At 33.0% G+C, this 16460-nt stretch overlaps 3 protein-coding genes across 4 annotated transcripts; all 3 read right to left on the bottom strand.

Annotated features, from left to right (window-relative positions):
• Positions 1-4911: 4911 nt before the first annotated feature.
• On the bottom strand, positions 4912-6324 carry LOC116022457 (F-box/kelch-repeat protein At5g43190). Its single transcript, XM_031263183.1, has one exon. The coding sequence runs from the start codon at positions 6241-6243 to the stop codon at positions 5116-5118; it is 1128 nt and encodes a 375-aa protein (XP_031119043.1). The 5' UTR covers positions 6244-6324; the 3' UTR covers positions 4912-5115.
• Positions 6325-7930: 1606 nt separating this feature from the next.
• Positions 7931-10022, bottom strand: LOC116022874. Of its 2 annotated transcripts, XR_004099306.1 has the most exons (4): positions 9697-10022; positions 8901-9006; positions 8515-8579; positions 7931-8236 (listed from the first exon to the last, which is right to left on the bottom strand). XR_004099306.1 is itself a non-coding variant. In XM_031263764.1 (3 exons), the coding sequence occupies exons 1-3, from the start codon at positions 9807-9809 to the stop codon at positions 8565-8567; spliced, it is 234 nt and encodes a 77-aa protein (XP_031119624.1). In that variant the 5' UTR covers positions 9810-10021; the 3' UTR covers positions 8265-8564. The 2 variants fall into 2 exon arrangements, 1 of the variants encoding a protein (XP_031119624.1); XM_031263764.1 differs by lacking the exon at positions 7931-8236 and having other exon boundaries at positions 8265-8579; positions 9697-10021.
• A 2844-nt stretch (positions 10023-12866) lies between these two features.
• LOC116013227 lies at positions 12867-13580 on the bottom strand. The gene has a single exon (XM_031252876.1). It carries the CDS (start codon positions 13578-13580, stop codon positions 12867-12869), a length of 714 nt encoding a protein of 237 aa, XP_031108736.1.
• Between the last annotated feature and the right edge of the window lie 2880 nt (positions 13581-16460).

The following is a 16460-nucleotide window of genomic DNA, read 5'->3' as shown; positions in this document are numbered from 1 at the left end:
AAAACACTCATGAATTTTCAAATTAATGATATATCGAAAGGCTCCTACGAGGGGACCAAAACAAGAAAATGGAGATAAGGTTATTGTAGCGGGCTGTAGCCCTTCAGGACCAATAGTCATACATACATGCATGAGAGGAGGTGACCACATTTCATTTTAATTAAATAACCCTACCCTACTGCATTTGTGCATATACTGTATTGCTAGAATGCACAAGACTTTGCATTATTATTATTATTATTATTATTTTCATTTTTCTTTTGAGTGAGGATAAGATTTATATAAAATTTACATTAACAGTATTTGATTTCTATTCTGATTTCAATGTACAAACCAAACACACCCTTAATTTACCTTAAAAGCTGTGGTTTCTATTTGAAGGAAAGTGTGTGTGAAATTTGAATTTAAAAGTTTGGTGATGACTTTGTTGATAAAGAATGGACATGTGTAAAGAATTGAATGAAGAGTGATTAAAAGTAATTTGTAATGGTCCTACAAATTAAAGAATTTATGCATCAACTATATTAACGGCATAACCGCTGCTAGAGAAATGATTAAATTTGGAATTCTTTTCGGCAGTCACAATTTTCAAATTTTTTGACCTCCGGCAAGGAAAAAACCAAGCCTGATTTTTCTGTTCTTTATAATAACCTTAGACTTTGAGGCTACTTAGATAGTTAGATACATATCTAATATCTTCTCCGAATCCACTCAATGTGTGTTTGGTTAATGGATTTATACATCAAAAATGAGAATCAAAATTATAGTTAATATTTGGTTGATAAATTTTTAAAACATAATTATGAGATTTTTTTTCCCTTCAATTAAAAACACTATTCCCTAATTAAAAATATATACCATTCCATATTATTTGTAATCTGATTTTAAGTTTGGATTAGTGATTTTAGAATTTTGTTTTGATATCATTATATTAGGATCAATTGTCTTAATTTATTTTATTTATGTATTTTTAAAACCCTTATTCTCATTATATTATCATACATAAACAAACATCAATATTTATAATCATTCTAATTTTACCCAACTGCCAAACATGCAGAAAACTTTCATCAAAACCTTCCTATTATCAAATATTTGATTCTTATTCCCATTCAAATTCTCTTGTGCAAACCAAACACACCCTCAATTTTAATTATAGTAATGCTATAAAATAGACCACATGCCTTTGTTATGTTAAATAGATTCGTCGACTAAGTTCGCTGCTCTATTTTGTTTCCTTTTGATATGTACGTCTCTGATTTATAAATCCCGCTCCATTATTCAAGTACACGCCTTGGTTAGTCTTCTCAGAGGTTTCCTAATCTTATCTTCCCTCTTTAGACATTTGTGTACAGCATTTTCCCTGTTGACGTAGAAGAAGGGAGGAATTTAGGCAGGGTTTACGTAGCAAAGTCGTGTATGACGGCTGTAGGCTTTTATATATTCAACACTATTTGCATATGCATAGCTGAACGGGAAAACATGATTCTTGTAACAGAAATTCACGAATTTAATTATTGTTAATATTTTTTTATCGAGTTGGTTGCATATCTCTTCTATGATTTGTAAACTATTATACAATAACAAAGTTTGATTTAATTCATCTTTTAAGTAGTGACGGTTGATTTTTCATGTTGTCCGAAAAGCACACCATATTGCCTTTACTTCAAGTATACTTCTCAAACTGAGCTTCAATGAACAATGGGTCTCTCTCATAATGGAATGCGTCTCCACCGTTGAATATCACATCTTTAATGATGGTGATATGATTGATCCAATCTATCCTTTCAGATGGGGTGACACTCTTTCTCATTATCTATTCATTATGGTTGATGAGGATCTAAGTGCAATGGACAAAGCCCATAGTTTACGCAGATTATCTGATCCATTTGGATTGCTTATTAGATTAGGCCCTCCCCAATAGTGGGTTTGGGCACAAAAATTAAGGAAACAAACTCACAACTTAGATTTTGAATAAATGGGAAGTTGTCCTTTTATATTAAATTTTTCTCCTGCAATTTGGAGATTTTGCAGGTTATGGTGGGCCCCACCATATAAGCTTTCAGCGCCTCACGCGTGCGTGAGGCGCGGAAATCGCGCCCAGGCGCGGGTGAATATATTTTTTTAAAATTTTTTTTTTTTGATTTTGTTTTTTTTTTCATTTTCTTTTTTCCTCCACTCTCATTTTCTCTCTCATAATCATACCTGCAAAATCCCCTTAAAATCTCATACTATTGAGTAGGGCCTTAGGCTGAAACTATAGAGCGGGTCAGAGAGAAGGTAAAGCCCATTCAAGAGCAATAAAGCATTTTGCCATTTGGGTAATTGGGTCATCAAAAGACCAACACATCATACACTACACGAGTAAATAAATAATTAATAAAAAAATTGTAAATTTATAAAATATCATGAATAAAGAAAATTGTACAATAAAAAATTGTAAATGTATAAGAAAATAAATACAATTTATACATTATTATATTATAGTACTCCGTATTATTTATCTTATTATCTATATAACAACTGAGAGAAGATTTTTTTTAAAGAGAAGTATAATCCAAATGAATCTGTAAATGTATATGATAACACTGCAATTGATTACAAGGACATAGTACAATTTCATCTATCAATAACTTGCATATAATTTTAGATACTATCGCGAGAGTAGAGAATGATTGATTAGGCTGTCCTTATCCTAGCCAATCTTCTTCTTACTGGATGATGCGGCACATTGAAAAATAATTTTTTATATGATGACATAATTAGCAAACTTGGTATTGCATCAAGTTTGTTAAACTTGGCAAAAGCAGTTACGGCAGCCTTTTGTACTTTTTTTTTTTTTTTTAATTTTCTTTCGATGTGATGTAAAAGTCGATTTTTTTTTAAGTAAAAGAATATTGCATGGATGTTAAATTTTTTAAAGTAAAAAAGTATTATAAAGATAAGGGCAATCTTAGCTCTTCGCTTTCATGTAATAATAACAAAAATATTTGACAACACCAAATATAAGAATATGCCAATTTCCATTGCAATCAGCTTAGCCTATTTGTGACGGTGATTTAAGGAGAAGTCAACTATGTTACGATATTATTAGTATTATTATTATTGACTTTTTGTTTTGGCGCAACGTTGATAGGGAAAATCGCCCACTTGCACTATTTTGGGTTTGTATTTCTAAACTGCCACATGGAAGTCAAAAACACTGCTTTTTAGCCTTTTCCATACACAATAAACAAATGACTGGAATTCAGAAATAAATTAAAGTATACATAGTTTAATACTTTTTTGTAATAATATACTTCATCATTTCTATTTTATATGTGGTGTTTGATTAGCGAGACATGACTAACGTTATTTTAAATTCAAATCTTCATAATATTGATTTTAGTATTGATATATAAAATTTGTATATTTAAAAACGACATTAAAATTACTATAAAATACAAAAATAAATTAAATAAAATTATTAGATAGTAAATAAAATAAGTAAAGTAAACATTTAGTCTAATCAATAAATAGTAAACAAGTGAAATGAGATAAATGGAATGCTATTTTTTAATGAGTCAATAAGTATTATACCGTCTTTAAAAGTATTACTTGTTTCTTGAAAAGTATAAAGTATTACGTAAAGTATAATAATTTTTTAGTAGAAATATAATGTTTTGGATCTAAACATTACAAGTTTAATATATTATTAAAAGTATTATTTTATATAACATCAACAATAAATTTTATAGGAAAAAGTGTCAAATAGGCCACTGAACTTATCGCTTTTGTGCAATTGGGCCATTGAACTTAAAAACTGTGCAATTCAACCATCAAACAATCAAAATTTGTGCAATTGGACCATTTTTACAAAAAATTTCTGGTAAAATCCAATTATATTACTAACATATATGTATTAAGAGTGACATTTTCTTCTACCATACTAGCTGGAAGTCAATATTGAAATGTTTTTAACTCAAATTGAATTAAATTTTTTTGTAAAAATGGTCCAATTGTACAAATTTTGTTTGTTTGATGGTTGAATTGCACACTTTTTAAGTTCAATGGCCCAATTGCACAAAAGCGATATGTTCAGTGGCTTGACACATTTTCCAATTTTATATTATCTAGTTTGATTTCTTTTCACTTATAATTTTAGTCCAAGTCGATGGATGTCCTCGTTTTTGTCCATAAATTTCCATTTTGAAAAGTCAGTGGCAACTTTATGGGTTGGGTATACAAGTTATCATTTTTTTAATATATTTTTATCATTACTTCTATCCAACGAAAATATGCGTTGGCCATACAAAACAAATAAATAATTATTTTAAACACTTTTTTGGTCCGTTGGACATGGTCATCTTAATTCTTAATACAATTAATTTTTTCTATTTAGTTTATGAGTTAGTATACACAAGTAAAATTTATCCCGTGTATATTCTCGCATAATGATTACGAATTTTTTTACAACAATAAAACAAATAAATAATAGAAATTGATTGATAACTGAGATACATCCAAATTTGACCTTTGATTGCAATTTTTGAAACGCTATTCGTATCAGAGTTTAAGAATGATTTATACAAGACTGGAACCTGGAGTTTGGCCTACAGCATTGGCAGACCGCTATTCCCTTTTTCTTCGTATTTATCTGCATTTGTCGTGTCTCTAAACATGTCTTAATTAACACTTCCATATTTTTTTTTAGTATTACTGACAAACACAAAGAGTTAACAGTCACCACTCGAACCCGTGTAACTGGTGCCACTAGACCAGGTCTTGGCAATTAACACTTCCATTTAATAAACAAAAAAAATAAAATTTAACTCCAAATCCTATTGAAACTTTTAATATAATTCACCATACATTCTTTCTTTCTTTCTTTTTTTTTTTTTAAAGGTACAATAAGAATATAACTTATATAGATTATGGACAACTTTATTATATTCACACAAATATAATAAAAGTACGGAATATTATTTAGAGTACTTTCAAAAAGAAAATCTAACAATATGAAACAATCAAACGAACTGGTACTGTAACTGCAAAAAATTAACACTCCTATGTATGTGTCGAGGGAGACGTGACCCAAACTGAATTTGGATTAGTCTAACCAAAACTGCAAAACAGCTAAACAAAGGCATATAGCTCAGGAACAAAGGAAAACCACTTGAATCCACAGCTCCATTTAGGCGGCAAGGAGGGACATTTGGGGAGCCAATGCCACGTCTTCCTGGAAACCTTAAAGTACAAGATCTCCGGCCATGTGTAGCAACAAACGCAGACCAATCCTTGATGCCAGAAGCAATAAACGTGTTCATAGTTATGGTAACACACCGACAAAAACTTCTTACACATCATTTCCGGCACGTCCTCCACATCTATCCACCTCTTCTCATCTCCGTTCCACTCCCACAGTCTCATGCTCTTCGAAATCCCGTTCCTCCCGATCCCGCCGATCAGGAATAGCGTCCCGTCCCCGTCGCTCACTAGCCGCGCGAACGACAGGTCGGCCGGGAGATCAATGGCGGCCCTCTTCCACTTCCCGATTTGGAAATCGAAGCAGAGAACGTGGAAAGGCTCGGGAGTGATGAAATATAAGGAGCCGTGATGGGAGACGCCTTCCTGATGGTGAATGTAATTGCTGAAAATGAGGTCGAAATCCTCGGACTGTTCCCAGGAATGAAACGAGGAGTCGTAGATAAACGTTGTCTTTGAGGAACCCATGGAGGATCTGATCACGAGGATCTTGTAATTCCCGTTCGGCATGGATACGAGCGTGATTGACTCCAATGAAAAGGGCAAAACCGGGAATTTCACAACCCTAGAAGATCTCGATAACAGATTGGATATCACGAAGGAGTTTGAGGTCGGGTGAGAGAAACAGAGGAGGCCGTTGGAGGAGGAGAGAAGAGCGGAGGTGGACCCGCACGGCTGCGCGGCGGAGAGGGAGACGGAGAGGTTGCGCCAGTTGTTGTGGACGGTGTCGAACAGAGGGTATTTCCGGGAAAACTGCGGGTGTGAAAGCAAGAAAAAGGAGGAAAAAGCGGAGGGTGAAGGTGAAGAAGATGGAGAGTATTTGGAGATGAAGGGAGGGGAGAAGACGAGAGAGTTGAAGTGTCTGCAAGTTGATCTCAAGCTCATGAAGGTCTTCAATGGAAGAAATGAAAGCACACGTTCCAGTAGATCTTCAGGCATACGGCTCCATATCTTTGGATCCATTTGTTGCGATGGGTACCACAACATCTTGCTCTCCATCTCACACTAAGGAAGAAGAAGAAGAAGAAAACTAAGCACAAAAGTAACAGCGTTTGTTTGGATCTATAATAGTTCACAATTTGGTTGGTTGTTGGCTTACTGGTTTTTCTTTTATATATGTGTGTGTGAATCTAAATCTAATTGATTAATGATTGTAGCCACAGGCACAGTTGAACCGACCAATTTTCGTTTAGGGCGGCATAATAATTATAAAATAGGAACAGGTTCTCCACCCAAGTTACTTTGGTTAGACAATTACTTCATAAGAGTTGTTTAATAGTCTTCTTAATTTGATCATAACAGTTTAACTATGTACAATCTAAACCGATTTAATTTAGATTTTTTATGAATACTATTAACTATGTACAACTTGTAGTCTTTTGAGTTATGAGGCAAACCAAATCTAGATTAGTTTTAAGCGGGGATGATAGATGTCTATTTAATGGTTTTGTCATGACCGAGACCACCATAAATCGGGTGTGAAAATATAAAACAAAGGGTAGGAAACCCCAAGGTCCGTAGGCCTCATCACCAATGAAACACAAAAGCTTATTATTAATTGTTATATACTCCGTAATACTTAAATTAGATTTGAAAATTTTAACATATTTTTTCTTTGCTTTTTTTGTCCCCACTTTGAGGCCAATTGATAATGACGATGGAAAAAGACTGGACGTGCTTAAAGTCTTAAGATATAGAGTTGACTCAATCAAAAAAATAAAAATAAAAAAGATTGACATTTCTATATATATAGTGATGGACGGAGTTCATTGATGGATGATGGATGGATTAGGTGGAGATGTTGATGCCCAAAATAATTGATCGGAGATCATAGATCGACATTAATGGCATGTTTCAAATTTCCTTTAGTGGTGTACAATCTCGTACTTTATTATATTAAATGACAACTATGAAGGATTCATAGGCCGTCCCGCCGGACATAGATATCTTCGAATGCGAGACGAGGATACGATAAATCGATAGTTACTATACTATAAATATAAATAAATGGGTAGGGTACTAGATTTCCACCTGTGATGGCTTCTAGAATCTGCGATGTTGAACTGTTGAAATATTATATGATTTTAAGGATCTACTTCGCAGCGATATGGCAATAAAAAAATTGGAGGTCAGATTATGGTTTCTGCAGATTTCCAGCGAGAGAGTGTTGAACGGGATGAATTGAACGGAGAGAGATTTCTGGACCTATGAACATGGTTTCCGTTTACTTTGACTGTCGACCAACAAACTTAACAAAAACACAAGCCCGAACACTTCCTAGTCGCGCAAGGTGGATCAATGTCCATGTTCATAATTTTAGAACTCTATGATTATAATTACAAAACTCTATATTCAACAAGATTCATAATGCTCATAGTGAACTCTTGTCTATGATATAATTTGCCAATCACTTTATGAGTTGATGCTTGTCCTAGATTATCCTATGATGTTTTCAAGGAAAGCCCAAATCCATAAAATCCATTATGCCTTGGCCAGCAACCATGATGCTTGTCTTAGATTATTATCCTATGATGTTTTCAAGGAAAGCCCAAAATCCCCAAACCCATCAAATCTATTATGACTTGCCCAACTACCATGATGTACTCTTATATGCAACACAAAAGGACTAAGGTTCACCATATGCATTGTGAACTCTGATCCAGATTATATACTTGCAATTAACATATTATATGTACATTAACGATACATAATCTCAGTTAACTAAAGGTACATAATATATTAATTGCACTACAATACATAACGTGAACTGGATTCACAATGCATAACGCATGATGGACCTGGTCCATGATATAACAATTGTATATGCAAAGGATGGAAGGAATGCTTGCATCGTTCTGAGTAAAAGATGAGTTCATGAACATGTGAATTCACAGAAGAACAGAGCTACCACACACACATCTGCAACTTCAATAAAATTGCTTTTCAATTGGGACTTACTGTCAAAGACTACATGGTTCATCATCCATGAGGGCTGCAGAGGATGAAAAGAGAAGAAATAATGAAAAAAGAATAATGGAGTTATTCTCCAAGACCAGATTTTGGCAGTTGCACAAAGGATAATGGAGTTACACAAGTGGAAAAGAAGGTAGAGAATATACCCATAATATACACCGTTTCAACAAAGGATTCATCATCCATAGTTGGCTTATAATTTTGATGCCAATTTATGTATAGATACAAAGAATGCATAGTGAAAGGATTGATTTGAAAAGGCTTTAAGCATATAATATGCAGCTCAAACAGCACTACCTTCATTATACATACTTGCAGCGTATAGCATGAGTCAGCCTTTGAGATCTTCACCCCATCTGCCACTGCAATTTGAAGACAACACTATCAAACCCGAGCAAGGATCAAGGGTTGAGAACAAGAAGATTAAAAGAAAATATTTTTTAAAAGTGCTATAACAATGATAATAAAAAATGGACAAAATGCAGCAAAGTGATGTGGTAATCTCCCATAGAACCACGGAATACCAACGAAGAATAATAACAAGAACGAAAGAGTACCTTGAGGTCAAGAAAAGGAATAAGAAACTAGAAATGTAGAATGAAAATGATTAACTGAAAAAAAGAAGCAAGCTGACATAGAATCAAGGAATACCAGAAAAGAAGAATAACAAAGTTAACGAGTACCTTGAGAACAGGTTCTCCTTTGTTAGGATTTGCAGACTGTTTGGCCATTGATTCCATCTGCGCACGTGCAGCTCTTCCAGCAGCAGATTGTTCAAACTGCTCTTGTCTGCAAGAACAGGCATAATATGAGAAGTCAATCAATGTTAAAGAACTATCAATAACTTCCGGTCAATACGTCTTCCCTCTGATGTAACATTAGGGCGCAGTACAAGTAATGTTCATTCTACATAAAGTTGTAGCCTTTTCATCATAAATTCATATGCCAACACAGCTACACATCTGGACAGAAGAATTCTCCACCTTTTGAAATGTGATCCCATCAACCAATAGACACATTTCATTAAACCTAATATCAGTAGTATGCAACGAGTTGCAGGGAAGTTAAATATGTGATTCCAAAGAGCTGCATAACAGGAGTGGAGTTTAGGTTTCAAATGGTGCCACCAATGTTGCAAATTAAAGTTTCAGTTTTGAAATTTTCTAATGTATCAAATTGAGGTAAGGGCCTCACCGGTTAAATCCCAAAAAACATATATCCATCCAGTCGAGATTTCAAGGCTTTATACGCAGTCAATAATTTATATAAGCTATAGTTTCGAACAGAAAAAATCAAATACACAAATGAAGCACCATTGATTATTGCAGACATTTATAGAGATTGTTTTCTGATTCATATAGCAATCATAAAATCCGTATTGAAATTTGAAGGCGGACATGAACGAGGGCACGGAAAGATGAGATTTTTCAACCGAGGGATGATAGATTCAATAATTTCACCAATTCAATGGAGATTTACCTTTTCTGGGCAGCTTCGGCGGCTTTGGCACGAGCTTCCTCTGAAGCTAATCGTTCCGCTTCTTTCCTTTGCACCTTCTTTGCTCCTCCATCGAAGCAATCGAAGCAACCCATCTTTCTCTTCCTTCCTCGCCCTTCGCCCGCTTTCTTAACCGCTAAGTTGTATCACGTTACTATACGCAATCACGGAGTCACCAACTTCTAGCCTTGAATCCTAAACTACAAGGAAAGGACCTTCCCCTTTGCCCTTGCAGAGAAGTCAATTCCCCTTTTGTTGCCTTGTTGTAAAGTAACACAGAGTGGATTACCTAGGAATACACTTTTGTTGGAAGTATAGTTCTAGTTCTGTGTTAGTGGCAATCCAGCCCAATTTGATGATCACAAAAATTTTAATTTGATTTTTTATAAAAAAAAAATGTTTATTAAACGTCTTGATTTCAAAGGTTTAATTATAAAAATTTTGTTTTAAATATTTATAAATTTTTTACAAGTTAGTATTTGTTTTATATTTTCTAAAACATTTTCAGTTTAATAAACCTAACATTTACTATCTGGGACCGAGGTTCACCCATTTGGAATGGTAACTAAGATAACATCACACTACTATAGAGTAAATATAAAAAAATTTAAGCAGTTTATTTTAAGGCAAACTTGCTTTTAAATAAAATATAATTTTTTAAACATTTTAAAAGTTATATTTAATATTTCAAAAAAGATATTACGGAGTATTTATTTTGTTTAGTTTCCACATTATAATATTCTCTTTATTTATTGATTACCAGATCATAAACTTATATTTTCCGATAAAAATTAAGGGAAATCTGCATGCTTATATAGCTTTGTGTGCGGATATTGCATATACGCTGCTGCTATACATGCCACGCACTGTTAGCCAGATCTGATATGATATATCCTGAAGCTTCAATTCCAGGGGGCTATATATATTACCGGCCGGGTTAACAATGGCAATTTAATCTGCTTCATTCTGTGCATAATGTTCAAACCTGATCCGATATGATGTGGATTATTCAATCTCAATTGGAATTTTGATGATGACTCGAAAAGTCGCGCGGTTTGAATGTAGAATGAAGCGATTGAATTAAGATGGAGCCGGAAAGTGACCTCGCCGGCGGCGGCTTACGTAAAAAATTAGGGAATCTGTGATATGGCGGGAGGGCTGTGTTGATAACGTGCCGTCGTGGATAGGCATTGATATACCAATCAGATACGAGGATGGCGATGTTTGAACAAAACCAACGAGGTTTGGCGTCATTCGCTGGTATATATCGTGACGTTTTTGTATGTTATTTGTTTGTCTGCTAGACTGCTAGGGTGATATTTGTTCAATAGTGCATTTTAAGAATAATATAATCTAAAGTCCTACATAACCAACAAAAATTTTAGGTAGAGTCGAAGATAAAGATTTGAACATAATTAAAATTAGTCTTATTATTTCCAACTAGCTAAATTAGTCGGGTCACACTTGTGTGAGACCGTCTCATGGATTCTTATCCGTGATACGGGTCGGGTCGAGTCAAACCATCATGCAAATGTCATACTTATATGCTCAAATATAACACTAATCAAGAATACTATTTTTGTTACTGAAAAAGTAATACATTTTTCAGTAATGTTAACAAAAAAGAAAAATAACCCTCTAGGTTCAAAAACAAAACACTCCAATTGTCTCTCCCAAAAATAGGTAGACGCGTCCCACGATACAAGACAGAATTGTGTTTGGTTAAGTATTTAAGCTGAGATTATGTCGATGTAATTTGTTTATACATTTATTTGATGACCATTTGCATACACATTTGTGTTTGTATGCACTATCTATAGGTATAGATGAGATGTAGCCTTCGTAGTGATCGATTTCTTGAAAATGCAGTACTAAATTTCCAAAAGTTAAATTATTCTCTCATTTCTAGAAACTAATCCAATTCAAATGCCTAACATCTCAGAATTGGATAAGGGTTGAAATTAAATACACAAGTGTAATAATTGTCTACCTCAAAATATTATAATAATAATAATAATAATAATAATAATAATAATAATAATAATAATAATAATAATAATAATAATGATATACTGCATTAACATAGTTTCTCTAATCTTCGCTGCAAATGTTTTAATCTCACTAAACTGCAAACATTTTATTTTGCCCATATTGCCATACAGGTTAAATTTGGTGAATAAAATTAATTTGATTTTGAGTGAATAAAATACATTAAAAAATAGAATACATTTGTGCACATTAGTTTGAAAGTGGATCTCTGGCCATTTATTATACTCTTTGGTTGAGTTGGTAATAGCATTGAAAAAGTCAATTGTACGTACATTTGTAGGTCGTTGCATTGTGAACCAGAAGAAAATTAAATGACATTTACGATCATAGAATATACGGACACATGACAAGTTGCAATATGGACTATATATATATGTGTGTGTATATCATCGTTCTAAATATTGATGATTTATTAAAAGTGTTTGGTAAGTATAATTATATATAAATAAAACAATCTAATATGGCGTGCTAACTAACATACATATTGTGAATAAGGATCATGATTAAATTGGAAACATAATTTAGTGGAACCATATTTTATTTGATTTACGAGAAGTCTATAATTATTATTAAAATGTACATTTTGAGTGAACTTCATCTTGTAATTACAATGAGGTAGATTAGTATAAATTATCATAATTGATCGATTCAAAAAGAGTTATCAAAATCTTATAGTTACGAAGCTACCTATCTGAATAACTCGGCTAAAATTTTCAAAAAAATAATATTTCTTTGAACTTCCAAAAAACGTAACAGCACAATTCTTGAGTCCATTGAACTTACCATAGTTCAACCAGCACAAGTACGTACATCATATTGTAGTAATTTACATTAAAAGGAAAACCATATATTGGACTGAATTCCCAGTCTATCTCAACATGTACAAATGAGCAAAACTAAGAATCCACATTCATTTAAGGAAAAAATATGAAAGTGATTATGATAGGAACGACAACGAGGTAAAAGCACTAGGGACATACTCTTGGTCACCTGGTCATCTCTTGAATTCTATCTTCATTTGGATCAAATTCGGATGAAATTGTCATTCCTAGATCGATCGATCATGACGGATTCACAATGAGCTGAGGATTTGATGCTAATATTCAAAAGCTTTTCCTATGAGCATGATGTCCAGATAACACACTCTTAGGAGAAGTTGAACCATCGCCCTTTGGGGTACTAATATTCTTCTCACTAAATCTTCTAGTATATTCCTTCTTTCTTTGTGGCTTATTCCTCGAATTAAAACTTGAACTTGAACTCGAGTGTTTACCTCTAATGGTCGGAATTACGTACCATCCAATAGAGGTGCACAAAATCGCAAAAGTCCTTCCATAAATAGCCAAGAAAACAAGAATCAATACTATCGTCAATGGCATGTAAAACCTAGGCTTCTTCAAATCCTCCCACTTCATATCCATCTTCCAAGAAACGCTCTTAGAAAGCTTCTTCTTCTTCTCCTCTTTCTGATCATTCGACGAATGCATTACACGCTTCTCAACTTCCACCTTCTCCGGCAAACCCCCGGTTTTCGCGGCACGATTATCATCCCTCCCCGCGCTTTCTTTCTTCCCCTTAAACTTGACGACGATCGGCTTAACGTCGTTAGAGTTGGCCGGAAAGACGAAGCGCACGATGGAGATATCCTCAGCCCCAACCTGCGTGTAGATTTTCTGTTTCTTGTCTTCGAGATCAGCGAGGAGAGCAGAAAACTTGTCGAGGCCGCGATTCGCGTACGGATTCTTGTTATTGTTGTTGTTGTCTCTCCCGCCTTTCTTCGATCTCTTGGGAGTGGAGCACGGGCTCAGAACATCCATGTCGTCTTCGTCAACATGGAGATGAGAGCTGCCGCAAATAAACGGATTGAACATGTGTGTATATAACCAACGAACTGAGAAAAGCCAAAAGGGTATTCCGAAAAACACAGATTTAAGAATGTTTGTTGAGGTTGTCTGAATTGAAACTAGTTTTGGATTGACCTGATTCTGATTGGAATAGAGAGAGATGGGGGAGGAAGACAAATAAAGCTACTTATATTACGATGAAGAATGGAGTGTTAGGGAGGGATTATTATTATTGAAGACTAGACTGGATCCAAGCCAGAATAGTCAAATCTGCATAGGGGGGCTTGAAAACATGGGAATATTAAAAAATGGCAATAAATTAAATCCAATAATTAATGCATCAGAAGCTTCTTATATGTTTCGATCTTTCTTTGACTTGGTACCCCTCTGTATATGATTTGAATATCATATCCTCTGTAGCTTATAACAAATGGCTTGGGGAAGGGGTTTGAATGATTGAATTGGTCTACATCTTATGACATTATTTATATACGCTTATATTATGGAATGGTTGAGTGTGTGGGTCATATATATATATATATATATATATATATATTTTTGAACCGTGACCAGTTTGATTCAATTAACACTCATTTACTTAATGTACACTTTTTGGATTATGATTGTAATTTTTTATATGTTCCATGTAAAAAAGTGTGGATCAAATTCATGCATCTATCCCAGTTGATCTAAGGGATAAAAGTTAATGAAAAAAACAAGATGGATGACATTTATGGAATTACAATAATGCATTTGAAAACTCTTGATAGTACAACTGCGGATAATTGATCGTACACTCAAGATCTATGATAGTGCATGTGTGTGCAATATTAATTATATGTGAATTTACTATCAAATGTTTTCTACTGTACCATTGTAATTACAAAAATGTCACTATATTTTTGTTTAATTTTTAAATTTTGATAAATTAAGATGGGTACCTAATAATATGGCATAAGTTCAACAAATAAAGAAATATGTGACAAAATAAAAAAAAAATGTACAAATAATTTTTTTTAAATCTCTAAATATTGGCTACTTTATGGTTGGTTAGATAGAGTCAGAAATTTTATATAATTAAGTTGTCACATGAAATAGGTTAGTTAATTAATTAGAGCCTGTATAGCTTAAATAATTAATTAGGTTGAATATTAACAAAGAAGGGACATTAGGCGGAGCTAAATCTATCTTCAATTCAGGATTATCCATGATAAACTAACAACACATGCATACCAGAAAATTAGGGGAGATTAAATGAGAAAACATGACAGATGTTAATTGCACATGATGCACATCCTACTTTTTATTTGTAAAAGTTGTGTTGTTACGTTACTCAACACTTTCACATAACTTTGAAGGTTGATAAATTCAATATTTGAAAAAAAAATTTGTAAATTACATGAAAAATATAGGTTCAATTGAGTAAAATTATTAACACCCATGCATGATCCTAAATAATAATACTCCGTAACTAATTTTAAACTTAAATTAAATCCAATAAATTAATTTACAACTTAAAATATTTAGTAAAATATCAATATAATAAAGAAAACATCAAAAAGTAATTTTTTAATACAACAAATAAATTATATACTACCAAGATTGCAACGATAGACATGATACAATTAGAATTATATACCACGTAAATTGATTTTATATATAATTCTAATTATATTTTATTTTGTAATATATGATTACAAGAAAGTTCATAGCTTCTACTCGAAGGCCGAAGGGGTAGGGTGAATTTCATCCTGACCGACCATACCAATAAGGCCAATAGAAAGCTCCGTTAGGGACCTAAATGAACTCGAAACCTTGTAGAGTGTAGTTACCAAGACAAATGTTTGATCAACTCGGTTGTGATTGCAAGTTCAATTATTTTTATCAATACTCTCTTATTTGAACTTATCGCATAAGATTCTCTTAATGTAGGTAAGTAGTTTACTTTCCCTATCTAATTTGTAAAATATTATACAATTGATATAGAAGGAGCATGTGCAACCTCGTTATACTTTCAAATAAAAATTTAAAAATTTGCTTATTTTAATATACTGTGAGTATTACCTGCAATATATATATATATATATATATATATATATATATATATATATATACACACACACTGTGAGTATTTGTGTTGATGCAAATAAAGGGAATTCTATAAGTCAATAGTTAAAATATAAATAAATTAATTAATTAAATAAGCAATATATGAATGTGAATTGCGGAGGCGTTGAAAATGAAATTAAAAATGATTGCACTTCAATTCCTTCCAAATATAATAATACTACACTGCTTGGGAGGCACGACAACTAAAAATTAATACCATTTGCGCTGCAACGGTCATACAAATTAGTAGTGCTAACAAATTCGCCATATGTGACTGTTACCTTATAAGAAAGATTGATTAACTGAATGGAGCAGTGACGTGTGGGAGTTGGGTTAAATAATCTATAGATTGAAAGAAATTATACTAATAAAAAAATTAAGCCTTCAACTTTTTTTCCCATAAATTTTTAAAAAATAATATTTTAAAATTGTCTTAATTTTTTATAATGTAACAATTGTCTTAAAATATTGATATATATGGAATTTATTATTTCAAGATTTTGTAATGCACGGAGTCTTTTATAACAAATTAAAGACTTACCAAACACCAACTGCCCATTATGAATTTGTTTGTCAGCTTGTTAAATGATAAGTTGATGAAATTCAAAAAAAGTGAGCTATACTGCTCAGATATGCTATGAATATATACATACATGCACAATTATAATAAAATTAAAAAAAAAAAACAAAAATATTCAAATTAAACTTCCTCCGACCAGGACAATTTTGCACTTGAAAGGATCA

This window comes from Ipomoea triloba, chromosome 1, assembly GCF_003576645.1.
Source record: "Ipomoea triloba cultivar NCNSP0323 chromosome 1, ASM357664v1".
Taxonomy (NCBI): Eukaryota; Viridiplantae; Streptophyta; class Magnoliopsida; order Solanales; family Convolvulaceae; genus Ipomoea; species Ipomoea triloba.
This window is presented reverse-complemented; position numbering and strand designations above follow the sequence as displayed.